The 22,576-nt window shown below is 38.4% G+C and overlaps 1 protein-coding gene across 1 annotated transcript; it reads left to right on the top strand.

Annotated features, from left to right (window-relative positions):
- The first annotated feature begins 11,713 nt into the window (after positions 1 to 11,713).
- LOC140939938 (QRFP-like peptide receptor) lies at positions 11,714 to 13,060 on the top strand. Its single transcript, XM_073388873.1, has one exon. It carries the CDS (start codon positions 11,744 to 11,746, stop codon positions 12,830 to 12,832), a length of 1,089 nt encoding a protein of 362 aa, XP_073244974.1. The 5' UTR covers positions 11,714 to 11,743; the 3' UTR covers positions 12,833 to 13,060.
- Positions 13,061 to 22,576: the final 9,516 nt, after the last annotated feature.

Here is a 22,576-nt window from a genome sequence, read left to right as displayed (position 1 = left end):
CCACTTTGCAAGTGCAAGAGAAGCTTATAAGTCGCTTGCCTGTCGAAATTTATGTACAATTACGTTGTTATTGTTGTGTCCGGATACTGGGCAACATAGGAGCTCTGCGAAAATATTAATTTCGCGATGGAAACAAAGACAAAAAAGTTAAACTGTCTTTCGTCATATTAAGGACTAAATAGATTTTCTCTGGGCCAAATTTAAGAGCTCTTGCGAATAACAAAGGGAAGTTATTGCAATCTTAAACTGAAGTGTCAGGATTTCAAATTTCAAATTTTGAAACATTCTGCCGACCCCGAAGGAAGGTTTATTATTGCAGACATAGATACTGGGGACAAAATTATGACACTTACTCTAGTAAATACCTATGCGCCTAAAGAGGACAATCCAACCTTTTTAAGAAACGTGCGTGACAAGCTGTCAGCTCTGAGTGCGATTTTGTAGTCTTTGGTGGCGACTTCAACATAGTTTGTGATGTTTCTAGCGACAAAAAAGAGGGTGTTCCCACAAGACACTTGCAATCTAAATATGAAGTAGAGGCTATCAGAGATTAGTAAAATCCAACTAGTGGTCTATTATCAATGCTGCGTTCTGATTGGTTGAGCTACTACTAGGCTATATGTTATAGCCCACTAGTAGCGAAAAGTGCGGGCTTTTTGGCGGCAAAAAAAGGATTAAAGTCTAGCTTTAACTAGCTTAAATTTTTTTATTCTCGATATTTTTGACCAATTAGTTGGATTTTACTTAAACAATTATTCCTCTCGCCCTCATGGCCTCTGAGTCAATAGCCCATTCGGCTTTCGGCCTCATGGGCTATTGACTGAGAGCCCTTTCGGGCTCGAGGAAAAATTGTTAAAGATTTCGAACTGGCTGAACCCTGAGGCCACGCGTTTTACGTGGAGAAGGGAAACCTTAAGATCCATTGCCGCTTAGATTTCTTCCTCATTAGTTTTTCTCTTTGCCCAGAGGCTACCGAAGCCGCAATAGTGCCTGGGTACCGAACAGATGACTCAATGATTACATTCCGCCGCTAAAGCACAGCCCGAAACCGCAGAGGATCAGGGTATTGCAAATTAAACATACACCTCTTAACTGAAACGCAATAGGTTGAGTTGATACGAAAAACTATCGCTGATGAAGGAATATGAAGGCCAGAATAACGTTGAAGAGATTCTAAACTGGCACGTTATCAAAATGAAAATTAGAGAAGCCTCTTCAGTAAAATATGCCGCAGCAAGGAAATAATTAAACGACGTCTGAAAAATAGAGAAAATCTGTTAGAAGAAGAAGTTTTAGCATTCCGAATAAGCTTGACGAACGTAATGTACCAGATAAAGTGAAGGAAAATATACGGACTGACCTGAGAATAAAAAAAAAAAAAAAAGCAAATAGAAGAAATAATCGCCTATAAACCCAGGGGTCTATTCTTAGATCAAAAGTGAAATGGTATGATGAAGGAGCAAAGAACACAAAATATTTCCATAATCTGGAGAAGCGGCACTTTAATTGCCCCCGCAGAGATTTCGCCCAGAAGGCGAAATCCCGGGGTGGCACTTTAGCAACTCGCGTGTATGTTAAGGAAAGTACTTACAGTTGAAAGATACAGTCAGCATGCCAGAAAAAATCTCGATTTGCCGCGAGGAATCGGGAGGTAATTATGACGTTTGTATTGTTCGCGCCCGCAAGTACGAGATGGTTAGGATGACGTAAAGACAGAAAATCCCGAAGGGACCTCTTAGGTAGATTTCAGGGTAGATTTTGCGACATTTATTGTACAGTCATACTTCGATACTCTATTGCGTTATGTGTTATCAGTGACATTCTGTGGAGCAGTTGTTTTGAAAGTTATGGACCAAAAGACACTTGTTAAGCCCGGATGAAGTTATAAGGTGCGTTTAACTGTGTATATATAAACACTTGGAGAGTTTGCCAGACACGAGTTCACAAATGTTTGATTGGAAACCTTGCCAGACACTCTTTCTCTCTTTGACCGGAATAAGACTCAGCCCCAAAGAAGCAAGACGAGTGGATCAACGGCTAGCTCATCAGTAGCAGAACGACGGACGATTACAGAAATTCGCCGACAATCAAATTCTGTGCTGACTTATTCCCTGCTCACAGATGTCCCTCCGCTATGAAGTTGAAAATAAGACTACTATGCGCGAGGGTGAATTGATCAAACGTCCTTTTAATTTCTAAGGCTTACTTTCCAGCAAATAGAATGAACTGTATGTAAAAAGCGAAAGAAAAATAGCGAAAAATTCAAGTTCTAATTAAATCTATTTCTTAAAGTTTAGAATAAAGTATTCTCGAAACTGAGAATGTTTTGATCAAAGCTGTGTAAATCGAACTGAAGCTGTGCATGGAACTTTGCGTTTCTTGTTTTTATTTCACCTATTATATGGAAAATGGGTGGAAATCTTCACTATGAATCAGTATATTTCAAAGAGCAACACAACGACCAAGAATACTGTTGACCGACAATATACAGAGCGGGGGGCAGCTGTAGTGTCAACTATTACTAGTAACGATACTATTAAGTCTCTCCAAAGCGCAAATGGGAAGAAGATGTCGACGAACGTAGAGATTCTAGACGAAGCTAAAAATTACTATGAGCCAAAAAAAAAAAATGCACTTTTATTTGAGTGTCAATGTATTTAGCACGAAAGTACTAATTGGGGACACTATATTTTACGTTTCCAACTGGAGACGGGACCGCCATTTTACGTGGTCATCCGAGCCACGCGAAGGTCTAGCCTGTTGCAGTGCAAAGGGAGTACCTTCATTTCTCGGTTATTTTAAGACCCTGAGTATTGGTCCGGCCCCAGGAATCGAACCCGCGACCTCCCGCTCTGCAGTCAACACGCTCTACCGACTGAGCTAACACTGCCGCGGTGCTGCATCTTTACACGTCTGCAAGCGTTGATGTCAAAGATTAATTATGACAATCTTTTTTTCCCTAAAGGTTAACGAAACAAAGTTAAGTACTAATCAGAAAGAATCTTGCGAAGGCCTACTGTCAGGAACACCGCGGCAAAACGCACTGCGCATGAGCACAAAATTTAACATCCGGTTATTGTCGTCCCCAGAGCCCGTCGTTCCTTGCTCGTTTATCCTCCTAAAGATTTCAGGTTATCATCTCCTAACTAAATACCATCATCATTACCTCAAAGACGGAGTTGTCAATAATTTTGCCTTCAAAGTGAGAAAATCGTGAACGCCTGAAAATTTTCAGGAATGTTGATTGTGTAGTGACCAATCACCAAAAAGTTCAGGACACATGAGCACACCTCAAAGGGGTGAGGGGTTTTAAGGTTTTTTTTCTTTTTTTTTTTTCGAAAAAAAGGGGCTTATATCTAAGGGGCTATATAACCCCTTAAGAAGTACGCTTTGAGTATTACACAACCCCAAATCATTTTCTTGGGTCACTAGCTGCTCTCGTCATGTTTTGAAAGTGGAGTGCAATGCCTGGTTTGAAATTGGGGATAGAATTTTAAATCAGACCTGAAATAAGATAGGAAAAATCACATAGTTTGGTCAAACTTTGGTAAGGCAAGAAGCATACTGCATGCAGGGCCAACCTGAACTGATTTTTGGGGGGTAGTACAGTTGTATTGAAACTGAATGTGATGCTTTGTAGAGTTACAGTACAATATCTGTCCACAGCTATAATTGTATAATTTATTTATTTATTTATTTAATCGCTTTCACCATGATTACAATACTAAAAAAGACAAGGGAAAAAAAATACATGTGAACAAGACACAAAAACGAAGGACGAAGGTGTGGGACACACAACATAGCGAGGCTCCAAATTAAGTGTGCCCTAATTGTTGTTTAATTGTTTAGTTCACTTAAAATTGTGCAATAGCTGCTTCTTTGTTTGCTGTTCATTATAAACAACCCTAGAGGCCCTTGTATGTCTTTGTCTAAACGGCACATGACTGGAAGCCTAGAAGGGACTGTTAGGATGAGAATATGTTCTTGCTACACATTTGTAACAAGTCGGCCACATAGCCGTTGCGTTCACAGCCTAATTCTCACTGTTAAAATTAAATAAACACTATCAGAGGGCCTCCAGAATTATCTTAGCATGATTAAAGCATTAATTTAGCGGAAGAAGATGTAGATTGGAAAGATTGCCTTCAGCATGCAACCCAAAAAATTCATAATCTATTCAGTTCTGCCTTTCACCTCAGTGCTCTAGTGAATAAAGGCTTGACACAGATAATCATCTTGACCTATTAGTTTAGCAAAGGAGATTTACTTTCAGCAGAAAAAAACAATAAATTAATATAAATTGTAATAAGCCTATTACGTACATATTATTTCTGTAATGTAGTCCCTGAGCTTGATTTCCTCTCTTACTGTATCACTGACGAATATCCAGAGGAATTGGACAGATTAGTACATTTAATAAAGCCATACAAGTGTTGATTGCTCGATTTTTAACTTTTAATCCATGTGAACAAGGGCTGACCGGCCATGCACTCCTCCTTTCAGTTTCCCCGAATGCGACGGTCGATACAGAGGCAAAATTAGCTCACAACGAAGGCTAACGGTCTTTGCCAAGGCTCGTGGTTCTCTTCAAAACTTCTCAAACATGACCTTCAATTCTCTTCTTCATTGCTATTCAGTTGCATTGCATTCAAATGCTAACAAGACAGGATTGTCGCCATCGACGTAAACCAGACACGGATTTCTTGTTTGCAGTTTGAGAGGGCGGGAAGTAAAATGTCAGTGCGCAGTAGATTATATTTCTAATTTGCTCTGCGCTTTCAATTCTCTTCAGCCAATTAAAAAATTCGTATTTTCCGTTGCGTCCAGAGCCACTGGTTGGTTACAAATCAAGCCGAGTGGCTCGGGGGACGAGAATGCATTAGACATGTCTCCTGACCAGGAATTCGTTCAAAAGCCTTAGGGCCCGGCCCGGAAGTGTTTTTACAGAAAGCTGGGATCAGTTGGCAATGGTGGAAACTAACATTGAGAAGATATAAGGTGAACATATGACATAACCTTTGGAGTTTCGTATTTATTGCTGTGAGTGGTAATTAGCACATGCAAAGATCGCGTTGTCTTTGTTTGTTCGTATTCGGATTGCACTGTTTGATCATTTTGAAACTATTTACATCCGGAACCGATGTAATTGTTGCCTTTCAGAAAATTCAAAACGTCCTGTGAATTCTAAAAGACAGAGTGTATAGAAAAACTTCCTTGATCGATTACGCGCTTTTTGAAAGAAACACTTCGCAAAAAACCCGTATTTGACAGAAATTTGGGATCAGTTGGCAATGGTGGAAACTAACATTGAGATGATATAAGGTGAACATATGACATAACCTTTGGAGTTTCGTTTTTGTTGCTGTGAGTGGTAATTAGCACATGCAAACATTGCGTTGTCAGTTTGTTTGTTCGCATTCGGATTGCATTGTTTGATCATTTTGAAACTTTTTACATACGAAACCGATATAATTGTTGCTTTTCAGCAAATTCAAAACGTCCTGTGAATTCCTTTTGATCGAGTTACGGGCTTTTTGAAAGAAAGACTTTCGCAAAAACCCGTATCTTTATGATCATGCCACCAGGTTTGTAGCTGCTAATTCTGACTTTACAAATTCGGCAATTCTGACTTTCAGTAGGTTCCAAAAGTAGTGAATACCTTTCCCTGGCAAATTATTAGACTTTTTTTTTCATTTCAATAAAAAATCGTTCACAATAGAATTAATTTAGGAATCCTATCTGCAAATATCTAAGTTGATAATAGACCTTGTCACGGTTTTCGACGCCCGCTTGACGGGTAGGCAAACGTGTGAAAAATTAGTGTTTGTATGAGAATCTGATGTCGCATAATTTCCGTAAAACGGCTGTTCTGAAAAAATCTAAAATCTTTGTAAACTAAAGCTACAAAGCAAAGGATTGTCCTAAAAAAGTTGGGGGGCGTACCTCTGCTTAAATTTCTCCAGAGGCTTGCTTTAGATTTTCCATATATTTGTCTGTAATTTTCCCGGGACTTTCTTACAGACAAATGTATAGAAAATTTTAAAAAGTTCTAGGTCTTCTAGAACATGTAACGCCCTCAAATTTTTTCAGGAGAATCCTTAGGAGTGAAGCTTTAGTTTACAAATAATATTTTTTTCAGAACAGCCGTTCTACGGAAATTATTCGACATTAGATTCTCATACAAACACTGTAATTTCTCACGCGTTTGCCTACTCGTCAAGATGGCGTCTAAAACCGTGACAAGGTCTATTTGACAATCGTGCGTTATCTTGCTCGCTAACATTGCAAAGCTAACCCGGCGACGTGTATGAAAGGAAGCGTTGTGAGTTAGACCTTGAAACTTCACAAGGTAAATCTTTGAGATCTATATTTTAGCACTAGGGTGTTAAAAAGTTAAAAAATGGGGTACCAGGAACATTTTTTATTGTGATTAAAATTAGCTACATTTTGAGCCATTATACCGGTCCCCGAAGGGGTTTTCAAGGCCTGAAAAATCAAAGTCTTGTAATATTTGAAAAGTTTGAAACATTGGTTGCCTAGAGGAATGATTGTTTTGAAGTTCTAGCTGTTTCTTTTGGGGTTAAATGATTTCATTTTAAGACTGCGGCGAAACTTCGATCTCGCCCCTTATTTTGGACATTTGATCAAGCGAAAAACTGCACTTTGACCGCAGTTTTAATTTTTCGCGAATTTCAGAAACAAATAAAATCTCTGAAACTTTTCAATATGATTTTTGAAAATAGTCTACCTAAGGCTATCTTTGGGCAAAATATCAGGGATACGCCAAATGGGTCGCTGACCGCCGATTCTCCGCGATCCTTATTACGGGCAGCCATTCTCCATACGTGGAGTTTTGATTCAGTTTTTTTTTTTGGCTTCATGAGGAAACGTTATGAGCTTTATTCGAAGAAAAACTATTTAATACAATTTTTAATCAGTTGTCTACGGGAAAAGGGAACACATTGAACAAGTTTACGTCGAAAATGGACAGATAACTTGTTTGTATTATAACTGATGATTTGTTCCCCGTTAAGACCGTTAACGTATAAAAAATCATTTAAAGAAGCAGGCATCTTTGACCGTTAAAATGGTTTTGTCCACTGGCGCTTCGTTCTGAGTCTGTAACGAAACAGAAATCAGTCTATATAAATTGTGTCGAACACACTAACTTGAAAGATGATTTCTATTGAATTTTTGAATTTGTTTAGTCTTGATTTGGTTTTGCTGCCTTTTCTGACTTGTTTAACACACTGCGTTCAAATTTGATTTTCAGTATAGATGAACCTAATAATGAATTTAGAAATCTATAGATATCATGCACAAAAACTCTTGGAATTATTTTTTCACCAGTCAACAGGGAATTTTCTGTGCGAAATAAAAGTGCCTTGATCTTTTTTTTGCTATTATTTTCAGCCCCGTCTCGATCATGCAAGTCCTTTTAAAAGTTTTCAATTGAAATGAAGCGGTCCTTTTGCGTTTTGACCAGAATTGTGATTACTGATTGCTTAGCAAAGTAGGACTGGAAACGAGAATTTTGGAAAAGGAACGGCAAGTTTCTGTCGGTCTGGACCGACCAATCAAAAAGGACCACCTCTGGAGGTGGACAACTTTGACCGGAAAATTTCCACACGGACCGAAGCGTTCCATTTCTCGACCGAAATTTCCGAAAATATTAGCATTATGATAATTAATGGCAAGCAGCCTATAACTATCCGGTAAAATCAATCTTAGCAAGAACCTGAATGCTAAATATGCTTTGAAATAAGAATTTTTAAAAGAGTTGAGGACATTGAAACAAAACGGGAAGAAGACAAGAGAGAAAAACGTAGGAGTCCTCACGATATTCGCAGATATTTTCCAACCCCGACCAGCAAGGCTTAACTTGTGTATTGAACACCAAGTTTCGCGAGGGGTTGCGAGATACGTATTTCTAGTATAGCAGTAAGTATTGTTGTATGTATTCAAGCATTTTATTTTTCAGCGTCATCTCTTCTTACAAGGGACTTAAATCGAGCAAAATTACTACGTTGCTTAGCTTTTTTGACTTAAAATCTTGCAATAAAACTATGCAAATTTAGTTGAAACTATTTCAAATACAGTTCTACCTATGAACTCAGCATTGTTAATAAATAACGGTACTAAATCAGACGTACTAACTTTCTTTCGAAGCGAGGTCAGAGAGGAAATTTGCAGAGGTCAGGGTACGGTGGGGTTGGGGCTGATAGCATTTTTCTCACAGGTTTCCCCGAAAACCTTCTCGTTATGGTAGATCGATCGCATGAGGGACTCACAACCATCAGAGCCTGAATTTCAGCTGCCTCCTCCGCTCGCTAAATCACTTGTGCTCATGCTCAAATTAGCGATTGTCGATCGTATGCTTAACAACTCATCAGTCGAAGCGAAATCTCAGAGACATTCGCAGAAACAAGCCTACGGTGGGGGTGAGGCTGGTGTTACCGTTCCCTCACTTTTTTTTTCAAACGTTTCCTCGGGAAATGCCTCGGGGAAACCCCTCACTATAGCAGATCGATCATACGAGGGACTGACACAGTCATCAAAGCAACGACATGATGGTTATGAACGCATTCTCAAACTAGCCATATATATATAGTCGATCGTATACTCTTAACAACAAAGATTAATAGCTCACGCTCTTTTCGTTTCTTGGAAGGCAAGTGTAGGACAGCTTGTGCTGCAAAGAAATAGCCAATGAGATTTGATGTTCAACTCCATTAAGGAGCCACAAACATGAGTAATATTGAGCCTTTTGCTGTTTGATGAAAATTTTAAGTATTATTTCTTAAAAAAACAAAGGTTAAAATTTTTAGACTTCTAAAAGATTATAACCATTTTAGCGGAGTCATGTAACGGCTGACATGTCAGACAAGTCTCATTCCAGGATATTGCTTAGAATTTTATTTAACTCCTTAATGTTCAGCTGTGGATCATGACATGATTGATTGTGCCATTAGAAATATATAGTTCCACCCAAAAAGAAGATTTAGGCTCAGTTTGGTACACCTGGCCAAGAGATAAGTTGTAAAACTGAGCTGCAAATTTAGTTTTTATCGTTGCCTAATCAAGTTCCTCGACAGTAAGGACAAGTGCTACTTTTATGTAAGTGGTGAATATCTTTAACTTCATTAGCAAGTTCGGTAGTTTTTGGTACATTTTATTACCTAGTTAGTTTTGATCGCCGGTTTTTTTTTTACACGATTTTAGAGTTTGTTCATGTCTTTCTAGAAATTGCTTTCATAATCGCTCAGTTGATTTAAAGATACGAAAGTTTACTCCGGCTATAAGTTAAAGTCCGCTGTTATTCACGGTTGTCAATGCCGGATAAAAGATTCTGTTTTGAAATACACAGATCAGTCGGTTCAAGGGTTCGGAGTAATCAGTTTCCCCATAAAAAACAAAACAAACAAAACAAAAAAACGTTTTGAAGATTTAAGTTAAAATATTGGTGATTGTTTCCTCTTGGTGGTTTTTGTGTATTAAGTTGAATTGTGTAATTCCTTGATTTTGTTGACGTTTGTTTTATCGAAGGTTTTAATAGAATGCACGCGCGTAATTTGCTGCTTAAGTGAGCGGAATATCTCAGTGCGTTAATAGAGCCATCTTGGTTTCTTTGCATTTATTTTCACAAGGAGCTATCGCCTCCTGAAAGGACCGATTCAACGCATATCATTAAAGTTTGTCCACAGTTCATCAGAAGGGCCTTTGACTGCCGCCGGAAGCTGAGAAACTCTCCTTCGAAGGTTTTTCCCTGTACAGAGTTGACTGTTTTGACAATAGCCGTTTTGTAAACAGGTTTTAATATGTCCATTTACGCAGAACTCATTAAGCTAAGAAAAGTTAATACCAACTTGATTCTCGAATTATCTTTGAAATTTATCCCAGTTTTGGCAATTCATAGCTATTCCATCATTTTCAAATTTAACGGCTATTGACTGCAGTTTCCGGACATTACAGTATCAAGGCAAGTTTTCCATCAAATCACTCTCGAAATAAATAGACATCGAGGTTTCTTGGAAGAAAAAATTAACGACCGCTATTTAACTCTATTCATTGCTCGTCGCGGAATCGCTCAAATGATAAGCCTAACCTGAAGTGTCCCATCATTCTAGTTCTGTTCTTCGCCCACAACTGACTTTTTTTCCGTTTTTCTCGGTAATAATAGTAGGATTTTGCAACACGCCGCGGTAGGTAGGAAATTGAGTTATTTTACAAGCTACTGTCTCTTAAAAGAACTAACGATCGCAGTGTTTTCACCTTTAAAAAGATCGAAAAAGACGTTGTCGCTTATTTTTGATATATCTTTTAAATCCAGATGAAGGTTTGTTACAATTCAAATGTTCTAAAAAAAGACTTCTTGTTCACAATTGTATTGTTGTTAGTCGAATGAAAAATGGACATTGTCCAAATTTTTTTATAAATCATTGTTCAGCCCTGCTGCAACGAAATTTTAATTCCTCTTCCCCGCTTTTTTTATCTACTTGTAATTGTATTTATTTTGACTTTGTTTATTTATATCTTTTTAAAGCTATATATACTCGTTTGTTATTATCTATATGGGTCTATGTTAATAATAGTTCTTGCGGTGTAGATAGGAAAAAAGGCTCTATCGAAAGTATCCATATTTTGACAACTTGAAATCTTGGCAAACTTAAACGAATACTGTCGGTCTGAGAGTTTGATTGGTCTCCTATCGAAAGAAACAAATGTTATGACAAAAAATGCATCATAAATAATTGCGATTCAATTCTTGTAGCATAGTTGTCAGTAATTATATTATGATAAAACTAGCATATATAACTACCATGAAATTACACAAACTCGATATTTGCTTCATATTATTGCAGGTACGTTGGAATTTGGATAATGTTAATCTTTTCGTATCCACAGTTTTATTAACAACGCGCATTTTGAGTACTGACAAAATGCTGGACGTCAAAATACTTTGTTAGCTTATTTGGTCAGTGTTAGAAATAGATCCTTGTTGCAATGCTTAATCCGACATTACATAAAGCATATTGTCATGTTGGCTCTTTTACAAGCTCCAAAGCCAGAGGCTTTTCTGCGGGAGCTCCGGTTTTTCCCTTTCCTAAAAAAAACAACAACAACATTTCCAACTTCCACTTCGATCTTAAACGCACTATCACTTTTAAACAATTTCTTGATTAATCTTAAGTGTTTCGGGGACAAACAAATTACATTTCCATTTTTTTTTAACAAATTTGTTATTAAAAACATCTTATTCCCAAGGTTTTCACTTCTCAATTACGTACGTAACGATCGAGAAACTTCAATCGAAATACGAATAAAATATGCTAAAAAAGGATGGAGGCTAACTAGGTCACGTTTGTCTATCGTTCAAGATTAGAACGTTCCAGAAAAATTTTTCAGTAATCGAGATTTCCTTCAATATTTTCCTTTCGTTTGTAATATCGTTTATTTTTTTCTTTCTAGATTCTATCATTTCTGACAGTTGCATTGTCAAATGTTACTAAATTGAACCAATATTGTTAACGTTTTCACACCCTTTAGCTCACCTATAAGAGTACATTAGCCCTATATTTTGGCTAAGCTATTGTCTTAACTGAAGGCATCATATCATTCGACCGTTAGTAACGCTTTCTTAGTTTTCGTGAGAGCTTCACGGTTCTGCTTCTATTGTGTTATAACCTCCGTCTAATTTATTTGTGTTTATGTTTATTTATTCAAAACAGACACGATACGGGCCATGTCGACTTCTGGAGAAATCACGTTAACCAGCTGTTTCACAATTTTGGTATTCCCTGGCCTGCTTGGAAACATCTTGGTTTGTGTCGTGGTTTTTTCTCGCAGGACTATGCAGACACCGATCAACTATCTTTTCGTCAACTTGGCTGTCGCTGATATTATAACGCTGACATTCATCGGCCCGCAGTACATCTTTATACACTTGTTTAAACATCCAACAGGCACCACTGGTGATTTTCTTTGCAAGTTTGTCACTGGTGGAAACATTTCATGGATTGGAGGTGTAGCTTCTGTGTTCTCTTTGGTCGCGATTTCCTTCGAGCGCTACAATGCGGTAATAAACCCTTACAGTCAGGCGTCGAATTTTTCAATAAGAAAAGTAAAAGTCATTATCGTTTGCTGTTGGATTTTCACTCTTGCCTTCAATTTCCCACTATTTTTTGTTATTTACTATAACCGAGACAAAAAGTTTTGTTTAGAGTCGTGGCCCTCGGTTACTTCAGGAAAAATCAACTCAACTTTCTGGCTAGTGGTTGTTGGTATTATACCAGCCGTTATCATGACATCGTTGTACTCTAGAGTCGTCTGTAATTTATGGTTTAAGAAAACGAACGAGTTCGTCCAAATAGTCGTTCGTAGATCAAGGAAAAAAGTCACCAAAGTAGCCTTAATAGTCAGCGTCATTTACGTAATAAGTTGGTTTCCACAGCTCGTTGTGTATCTTTTAAGCAACTACGAAACTGGTATTAAATTTGGAGAATTTGCCTACATGGCCTCCGTTGTAATGGTAACCTTTAATTCAGCAGTGAATCCTTTGATTTACGCTTTACAAAGTGGAAGATTCAGACAGCATTTCAAAGAATTACTTTGTCGTCATCAGAGAAGGAGAAGAGTTTTTCCCCTTGAGTATTGCGATGCTGCGGCTGTCTTGTCGCCACAGAACAAGCCAAAGAACGAAAGCCACATGTTTAACAAAGAAACAGCTGAAACTAACAGAGAAACAGCGGAAGAAAAAACCAATTTAGCAAGAGATAGTTTTAGAGTTCAACTTACAGAAAAGACGGACTCCTGTAAAAAGTCTGTGATTTAATTTCTTCGTAGAATGCAAGAGAAGTGTCAGAGTATCAAACTGATCAAGCACTTACAAGATGAGGTGTTTCAATTCCGAACAAAATAGACTTCGGAGGTTATTAAACATTAACAGTGACTGATATAGATTTTAAAAATGATCAATAACCCTTTGATATTTAAAATCAGCAAAAGTTGGTAAAGTTTATGATAATCAGGACTGTTGCATTTTCAAACATTGGTCGTCACTCCTGACTGTAGTTCCTGTTTGTTAATATATTTGAAATAGTCCACGTGAAGACTCTTTATCTGTATTAAATTACTTATTTATTTCCATTAAAAAGAGTTAAATCGGTTATCTTTTGGCAAAATTTTCAACTATTAAATGACTGAAAATCAAATGGAGTGTATTCCTTGCAGTAGTAACGTCATTTCCTCTGGCAATTTGTGGTTATCGGTATTACACAATTCTCGCAAAATGATGCGGAAAATTGAAAGCTTTCTTTTCTTTTACGCCAAGGTAAACCTCAATTACGTAATCATTTCACTCACAGAGTCCGATATGAAGTCACGTAAAGTAGCTAATAAGTACTTCAGGTTCAGTACTCCGGATAACATAATCCTATGGTGTAACTTTTATCTTCTTCGTTTTGGTTTTAATTACAAAATTATGGAAAGTAAAGTTTTGCAGCGGTGCTCGTGCGAGCGAAAGGAAATCGAAAGGTTGCCAAATAGGATGAACCAGCCTGGTAGTAGCCGGCCCGGCTGGCCGGCATTCCATAAAAATTTTTGTCGTGTTTATATGAAAAGGTGGGCTAGCTCTCCCGCTTACCGCTAGTTAGCGCTAAAATTTGCATTGTTTTATAACACAATAACTATAGTTTTACTTTTCGAATTTTCATAATTTCGAAGTCTTCAGAATTTTTGAAATCGCAAAAGTTTACAAATAGTGGAGAGAAAGCCGACGGAACAAGGCGCGGGTTCATATTTACACCTGAACCAAAAAAAAGTTAAATAAAAACCCCTTCAATTTCTGTTCCATTCTCTACTGCGGGTCAGTTTCCTTTCCTTTTCCTTTGATTCTTTGGCGCCACGTAAAGGGTGTTTAATTGTAACAAGTACAGTAAACTAAACAAGCGAAGGGGTCCTTAAGTTTTTTTATGAAAATGTACGTGTATAATATCGCTTTTTTTTTTTGTTAACACAGATATATTGTCATACGAAGAAATAAACTAAATTTAACTCAAGGGAGGTTTCAGACCATTTTATTCAGTGTCCCACTAAACTTGCAAATTCATGGCTTAGGGCCTATATAATCAATGCCCCTGAGGTTTATAATATCAACAGAGGTCAAACCCTTGAAACCAAGGTCAGTCTGGAAAGCAGTAAGATTTTGTGAAGTTCGCGCGAACCTCACTCGCTGCAGTAAGGCATTTGAAGCAAAAAAAGAGGAACGCGTTTTTCGCGCGTCTGTGCCCAATCTCACACTCCTTATTTTAGTTTTTTCACCCTAGCCCTAGGGCTTTCGTTTGACCGCTCGTGCGTTCTTGCCCTTCGCAAACTACAGGCTGGTTTGAAGTCTAAACTAAGGTATTGAATTGTCCTTCGGATTTTCAATTCGTTAGTGACATTTGTTAGAGACATTGGCGCTTAATCAATGAATTCAATACGGAGATCGAGTTCTACAAGCGGGATTTGTTAACGATACAGGTAATGAATATCACTCTAGTGGGTTTCTAACTATAGGAGCCTGGAAAGATGCATTGTAACACGGATCGAAACCGTCAACTATAATCACTGAACTTTTTCTAGTTTCAAAGAACTCTTTAACATTAGTGCTGAGCTCGATCCGCTTCGAAACTGACAATTCTAGCTGAATAACCAAGGTCACCGATTGGGCATGTAACAAATTAGGAGTTCTGTACACTAATAGAAATTAGCGTTGTGTGTCGGGGAGAGACAGGTGGGGACTACACTTTCCAGGTTTCCTTTACTTTTCAGTTTCGCGAAAGGTGCTGCTTAGGTGTAAACTCTCCCACCAAAAGCAATAACCTGAGATTGTAGGCTGGCAACGAGTCAAGGGAAACAAATTTTAAGAACTTTTGAAACGTCTGAAACGTTGTCGGGGAAAGAGTGTTGCAACCGTTTCATGATATTAAATAATTTATGAGTTATTTCTGTCTAATGTGCTGACAACATGTCATGATGCGAATGCCACCTCTATGTAGTTATTGAAACACTCTTCTCCTATTATTGCATATGTCCCTTAGTCAAAACTGGCCGCAGGTTTTTCACGACTTGACAGGTGTTTACCATCGATCAGAAAAATTGTTACCTCTGTAGGCTAATTCATCGCTTCACTGGAGGTGCTTGCTCTACAATAGCAGAATCGGGATTTCCGCTACAAGTTTTATGAGTAGAAGTTTGTATAAAAACAATTTAATATATAACACCATGTAGTTATACCCGTATTGGGGATTTAGTCGTCATAATATGTGGAATTCTTCTAATGTTTTAAATTTTTTCGCCTTAATGGCCGTGTATTAATATTTATCTATATACTGTACCTTACATAATGGCTATTAACTCAGTCCCTCTGGCGAGTTGAACTAAATATATCCCTGCATCATTCACTGGCTCATAACCAATCATTCAATTATAGAAAAATGTGGCTCAAAATATCTCAACAAAAAGGATCAATCAAGGACTCAAGAGGCAGAACGGCCCGGTATCAACGAATTAAAGACTGGCATCATGTTTGAGAAAAACGTGCAAACACTGCATTCATGATCAGGTCAGTAACCATGATCTGCTTAGAGGAAATCGTTCAGCATTTTAGTCACAACTCAAAGAATTGGAAGAAAAGCAGATCTCTCTTACTAACTAAAAAACTAACTGTTATACATCTAGAAGCAAAAATGTTTCGACAGCTGTTGAGAAATCTCCACAAAAATTGTACGTGCTCACCAAATCTTTAAGATACCGATATTTATATCATGGTAGAAAATAACTTTCAAGTTGGAAAACAATAATATCAGTATTGACCCGCGCAACCAGGTAAAGAAAATTCCATCATGGCTGTTAAATGTATAAATCAGTATATCACATACAATTTAAACTGATATCAGGAAAAATACACTTATATCTCCGTAACAAAATGACATAGAGAAAGAAAATATTACATCCGTGTAGTTAATTGCTTTTTAGGCAGAAAACCTTCAGTAGGTAAGTCATTCCAAAGGAAGTAAAAAATCTGGCTATGAACGTTGCTTTACACTGGATTTATAGTTCTACTAGGCGAATTTTCAGCTTAATAAATGAAACTTCACCCATTTTATTTTTGCGTTGAAAACTAGTCACGCCGTGCACGTTATGTCTTGTGTGCCACCGATTTACGTTGAATGATGCATACAGTCTATAATTTACATCTCCCCTCTTGTCTCAGTTTACAGATTCATTATCTGAAAATGAACAGTGAACCTTTAAGGAAAAAGGGAATTCACCACTGTGAGGTGGTGTAGTCCTCTGAGCAACATGAATCTTTTGTTAGGGAAGTAAACCAAAATATTAATGTAGGAAACGTTAACGTAAAGGCAGAATTCATCAGCCACGGCATAAAAATAGACTCATTCAGAGCAGAAATTCATTGTCATGGTCATAAAGGTACATGTATATATTAACGTGGTAAATGTTTATCTCAAGACTGACGTTGTTCACCCATGCCATCATTAAAAGCTGAAGGCAGAAGTATTTTGTTTAGTTGCTAAGCCGATATCAAGGCAGAAATATTTCATCACGGAAGATGAATTATGCCGTAACGGAATTAAAATAAATGTTGGGCAGAAAACTTTTGTTAACATTGGTAAACCGATATCTAGATGGAAAACCGATTAACATCAAGCTGCTGGTAGACATAACTCAGTCATGGCATAAAAAATTAGCTGATTCAAGGCAGAAAACAGTAATTAAGGTGGTCAGAAAATACGCCGTTGGAGCAAAACGGCCCGCCTGTGTTCAGTTCCTATAAGGGAGGGACCTCAATTTGACTTTTTTTGCTCCTTGATTACTTATGAGAGACTTTTTCCCCAGTGAATTCTTCTACCGTACGTCTTTTAACATATGTACCTGTTATTTCTTCCAACGGCTACACAAAAGAATTAATTTTGTACTTCACTGGTTTGATACTTCAAGGACTTCAAGCCGCTAAATAAATTTTTAGAAATACAGTGGAACTTTTAGAAATACAGTCGAACCTCCCGTAAGCGACCATCTAAAATGCGAACACTAAGTGGTCGCGTTTACGGGAGGTGGTCGTTCACAAGAATTGGACCTCAGGGGGCTCTTCCCGCGAGAAAATGTCTGAACTTTATGGAAAATAATTTATTGAATGCAATTTCTGAGTTGCGATATGTTTAGATCCATGTTGTCACTAAACGTTCTTCATATACTCTTATAAGTAACATAGTACATACAGAGACGAGACCGTGCGTCTAAAGGTCGTTTGAAAGAGGTTAAAAACAATGGAAATCTATGAAATCGTCAGCCAAAAAGTGGTCGAAATCGCTTATAGGAGGTGGTCGTTTACGAGAGGTTCTATATCAAAGACGTGGACTGGGAAAATTTTGGTGTTGTGGATAAAGTGCTTAATAAATTAATAGCGGTTACTGGGTCCCTTATGAGATGTGGTCGCACTTGGAAGTTCGACTTCAGTATTAAGATTTGTCATAAAATGTATCCATACGGAAAGCTTGTAGAACAGCGAAGCTACAATCATGTCAAGAACTGAAGCTCTTGAAAAGAAAGAAAAACATTTTAATACTAACTATACTTGTTGTTTCTTTAGAGTTTTTTTCTTCAGTCAATGCTTGCCACGCGGCCTCACTGGGCCTTACGCCTGTTATTAGGGAGCTTAAGCAACGTCCAAGGCGACGGCATGGCAACAAGAACGACAAAAAAGCAATAGATTTAGCACGTGCTTTTTTGTGCATGACTTTGTCGTCGTTGCACGACGACTACGACGTGAAATTTTCTAATTGCACGGTTTGTGGAGGACGTTTGTGGAAGGCGCGATTTCAATATTTACCAAAACCTTTCGGAAATTTCCATGAAAAGGTCGATAGAATGAATAACGTGTTCCATTTGACTCAACTTCGATTCGTTTATGCTTTCGTCACCTCCCCAAAATTCAAGATGGTGGCACAGATATCGTCTTAAATAGCCTATTATTCGTAAATGGAACATGCACTTCCACCGGAAATTTCCAAAAGGAAAAGAGGGCTACCTTTCCAAAATTGCACTTGTTCCCAGGAACTTTCTGGTGGAACGCCCCGAAAACGTGTGTTTCATCACCATATCCCTACCGGAATTTCCGGAATTTCTTGATAAATAGAAAGCGCCCAAGACAAAGATTTTCCTTTCCTAAACTTCGATACAGTCCTTTAAAAAAATTCGCCAAAATTTGTCGAATTGAACGAGATGGAATAAACGCGATTAAGTTTGAAGCAGCGCGAACTCACTTTTTAGGTGACGTTTTTGTATAGCCGTCGCCGTCGTTGTACCCTGCAAGCAGATGCCCTTCGATCTTGTTGGGAGGATCGAAGGGCATCTGCTCTCAGCAGGGTACCGTCGTTGTTGATTAAGCTCCCTAAGCACTATTGTATGCCTCTGTAGCATTCAGTAGTAGCATTAAAAAGCCTGGCCTTGAAAATATTATCCTCTCCTCCCCCAAAATTTGCTCTTTGCCTGTTTTTATTGATTGTGCAAAGTAAGGTAGCCTAAAAATGGAATGTCACGTGGATGGGATCCCAGGCTCCTGTGCGGAGATATTGCTTGCAAGATAAAAATCGCTTTCTTTTCTCACTAACTTGAAGTGCATCGTTTACAGTCATTTTCTCGTGTACACTGAAACAAACTGTTGTCTTCTGTTGCACCTCAGTCTAATCTAGCTTTCTTCCCATTATTAAGAAAAAAATGTTAAAACAGCATTTCTATCCAAGCGAAGTTTAAATATGGCAATATTTCTTCGTTTCTGGAGTCTATGGCCTTGGTCGGCACTGCGCGAAAATCATGCCCGCCAATCTACATAACAAGCAGAATACTACACTAGAAGCTTGAGCGCTTCTCCCTCAAGGTTACAAATTCTTGATTGTCATATATAGGCGCTGGGACGCCATGAACTTTTAATGATTCTGCAATGAATACCCACAGACAGGGTCTTATTACGCTAGGATCGAACATGACATGGGTTTTGTTCCTAAAGAAAGGACCAGGTTCATAGGAAAGCTCCTCTGTTCACAGCCTTTATTTTACTTGAGTGTAAATGTATTTAGCACGAACGAGTTAATTGGGTACACTATTTTTACGTCTCCGACTAGAGACGGGACCACCATTTTGCGTGGTCATCCAAGCCACGCGAAGGTCTAGTCGCTTGCAGTGTAGAGGGAGTACCTTATTTCTCAGTTATTTTAAGACCCTGATAATTGGTACGCGTGGCCCCGTGAAACGATCCCGCCACCTCCCACTCCGCCATTCTAGCGCTCTACCGACTGAGCTAATCCTGCCCAACCTAATTGATAATTCATTGAAGAGATTAGCAGTAGCTCATCTGGGCAAAATATGAAGAATGAAAGTAAATGAACATACCTTACGACTGCTTTAGATGAATTACAATGAACAAGCCTCCTCACTATGAGTGGACGCTGTTAGAGGACTGTCAGCTTACCTAGTTAGTGCGTTTTCATTCCTTCGAAAAGTAAGAATATGTTGATGTATGGATGTGTCGTCTGAAGTTATCGAACGTTTCCAGTTATTTTCCGGGAACACTCGGCTAAAACCATCCTTTCTTGCCTTAGGCTTGCTTTTAAGCCTACAGTAGCGAAACAATGGCAAAATTCCAGCTTCCTTTGTCCGAAATGCACCGTTTTCTTTTGTGTATACAGCTATTTTGAGAAAGGGTGTCGGAAATAAAGCACGCGAGAATCCCGAAAGGTATTGTGGGTGGTTTTGAGTTTGCTGTTCCTCAAAAGAATTTGAAAGAATGGCACGAGAGGCCATGGACGGTATGTTTGTGAGTGCTAAAGGAAAGCAACAAAAGTAGGTTCGACCGCTACAGTGTTAGGAACAGTATATTGATCATATCCTATATTACCTTTCGGGATTGTCGCCTGCACATCTTTTCCGACAACCTTTCTCGAGATAGCTGTAACCAACTACGAGACTGACAAGCGACGCGACCTCATAAATACAAAAAGCCATGCAGGAAAGAAACCTCTGCTCGTAGGGTATGCTTCTGTAGTGCTTTTGTCAAAGTTAATTCTTACGGCAGTTAGCACTCTACTCATGAACTGGCCATGATCAACGCTAAGTAAAAGAGCCCGCGAGCGCTTTAATGATTTAGCGGTCGTTTTGTTTCAAAATAACAGTGGCACTCGAACGGTGAGCCAATCTTGTACCAATGTAAGAGTCCTCGGGCTGTTTGGTGCGAAAAGTACGATCGAGAGGATCAAGTTGTTTAGCGCTTTTATCCACGGTGAGTCATGGACATTACCATTCGTGGATTATTTTCTGAATTTATATTTAGCAGTACACCGTTACAAATGACTTCACACGAATTGTACACAATACCAGAAAAATCAGGTAAAGGTAATCAAAAAAGGGATTCCTTCTGTAGGTACCGAGGCACAGATTACGTACAACAAAAGAAGCACAGACAAGCAAACAATTGTTGGCATCACACCACTAGAGCTTCAAGTAGAATGTAAGTGTACTTGGAACCTACTTTGAGTTTGAAGGGGTAAAATGTACCTACTTCAACTTTACTTTGTGACCATGGAAATGTTCGTAATTCAAAGAAGCCAAAGTTGGCCGCCAAGTATAGATCGTTTTCACTGTCACGCGACCAAAAAAATAAATTGGAAACCGTCCAAAGGAAGAAGCCAAGAAAATGAAATGTTAATATATAGATTTAGCCAGGGCTAAAAGCGAAGCTCTGGTTAATAATACGTGCAAACAAAAAATGTAACGCTAAACAGGGGACGACAATGAAAATGGCTTCAAGACTAATAGATCTAATTAGCAAAAAAACAAATTGCACGTGCAGCACACTTTTTCTTCTAATTAGCAAAAAGCAAATTTGCACGTGCAGCACGCTTTTTTGTCTTTCCCTTGCCGTTGTTTTGCACGACTACAACACTGTTTTGTACGACTAAAACGTCAAACTTCCTAGTTACACACTATTTTTATGGAGAAATTGTCGTATGTACTTACCCAATATTTTGTTTCCAGAGTTCATGTTCGCTTTTATTTTTCACTGCCGCTCATTTTCACCTTGCAGGCCGCTAGCATTTCTCATTTTCTCACCGCCGCTTTAAATTTCCATGTTTTTCTTCCAACGAATTTTCAATAACTCGCTCTAGCTCTTTCTCTGTTATCTGCGTTAGTGTACACATAAAAAATAACGCCGAAAAAGACACGACTTTTTTCTTTCTAAAAGTCCGGGCGGCCATGTGATTTTCTTCCAAATAAAACCTTGAGTTGCATTTGGGTTCCCATACCTGTTGATTGAGTTAATTTATTTGGTATGCCCGTGGTGCGGACGGACGGTCGCTGGTTCGATCGCTCGCTCGGTGCACGGTCACGTGATTACCAAATTTTCTGGGATGGGTAGATTACCACATTTCCTTGGCTGTGGGGCTCCGCCCACGCGCGCGCTTCGCGCGTGGGTAGAGCTCCGCTATAAAAGACTAATATATAAACAATTTGTCCAAGTCTCAGGTCTTTGTGGTCCACAGTTTCTGAGTTATTTGCCGAAACGTTTCACGCACATTTGTAGAGCTTTGTATGGAGACGCCATATTGGTGTACCGAATTGGTGCACCAGTATGGCTACCGGAAATCAACAAAAACATCTGAAGTTCACTGTTTCTATAAAATATCTTTGTTTTCACTCGAGAACTACCATACGTACGCATAAACATACCTTCTAATACTTGAAATGGTTATACCGCTGAAAATCAAGAGGCTGACAGTCTCAGTTCTGTTTTTACAAATAATTATTGTGTATACCTTAGTTTGTTCCATTTGAGTGTAACTAGTTTTATTACCCATTTCATTTTAATATTGTACCTATATTGAGTGATTGCCTATTTACATGTTGTAATAAAGGCGGTCATAGTCCCAATCCTGTCTGTGTCTTGGCTGGTATTTAGAAGATTACTAGAGTATAGAATACACATTGAAAGATAAACGAGTGCATAATATGAAGAAGAACATGAAGAGGTCTTAATTTGATTACACGTACGATGAAGTATATTTTTGTCTTCAGAGGCTCAAGTGAACGTAGTGTTGCACAAACTACAGTCAATTCCCTCACCTGGACACCACTGGGACTGGCACAAAATGTGTGTATTGATGGACAGGTGTAACTCTTATAGAGAGTAAAAGAAAATTACTGCAGTGAAGACCTTAGGGACCAACTCGATTTCCTAGAGGTGCTTTATCTTTTGATTGTACTGCTGTATACATTTATATCACTTATGGTTACAATATTTCTAGCGATATTTCCTCTCTCTTAATATTATATAAAGTAGTTACAAGGAAACAGCTAGGAAAGTATTTTTTGATTCAAGTTTCATTAATCCTGGCTGTAGTTAATGAATTTAACCAAGAATAAAACTGAATCATGACTGGACATGAATTATACAAGTGTACTAGAGTTACTGGTCACTCTAACAAGTTTGTTTTCAATGGTGTTTACTAGCTTCTACAGC

This window comes from Porites lutea, chromosome 1, assembly GCF_958299795.1.
Source record: "Porites lutea chromosome 1, jaPorLute2.1, whole genome shotgun sequence".
NCBI lineage: Eukaryota > Metazoa > Cnidaria > Anthozoa > Scleractinia > Poritidae > Porites > Porites lutea.
This window is presented reverse-complemented; position numbering and strand designations above follow the sequence as displayed.

Bases quoted from the DNA above. Each gene is read 5' to 3' on its own strand.
- LOC140939938 (XM_073388873.1), top strand. From the start codon at position 11,744: ATGTCGACTTCTGGAGAAATCACGTTAACCAGCTGTTTCACAATTTTG.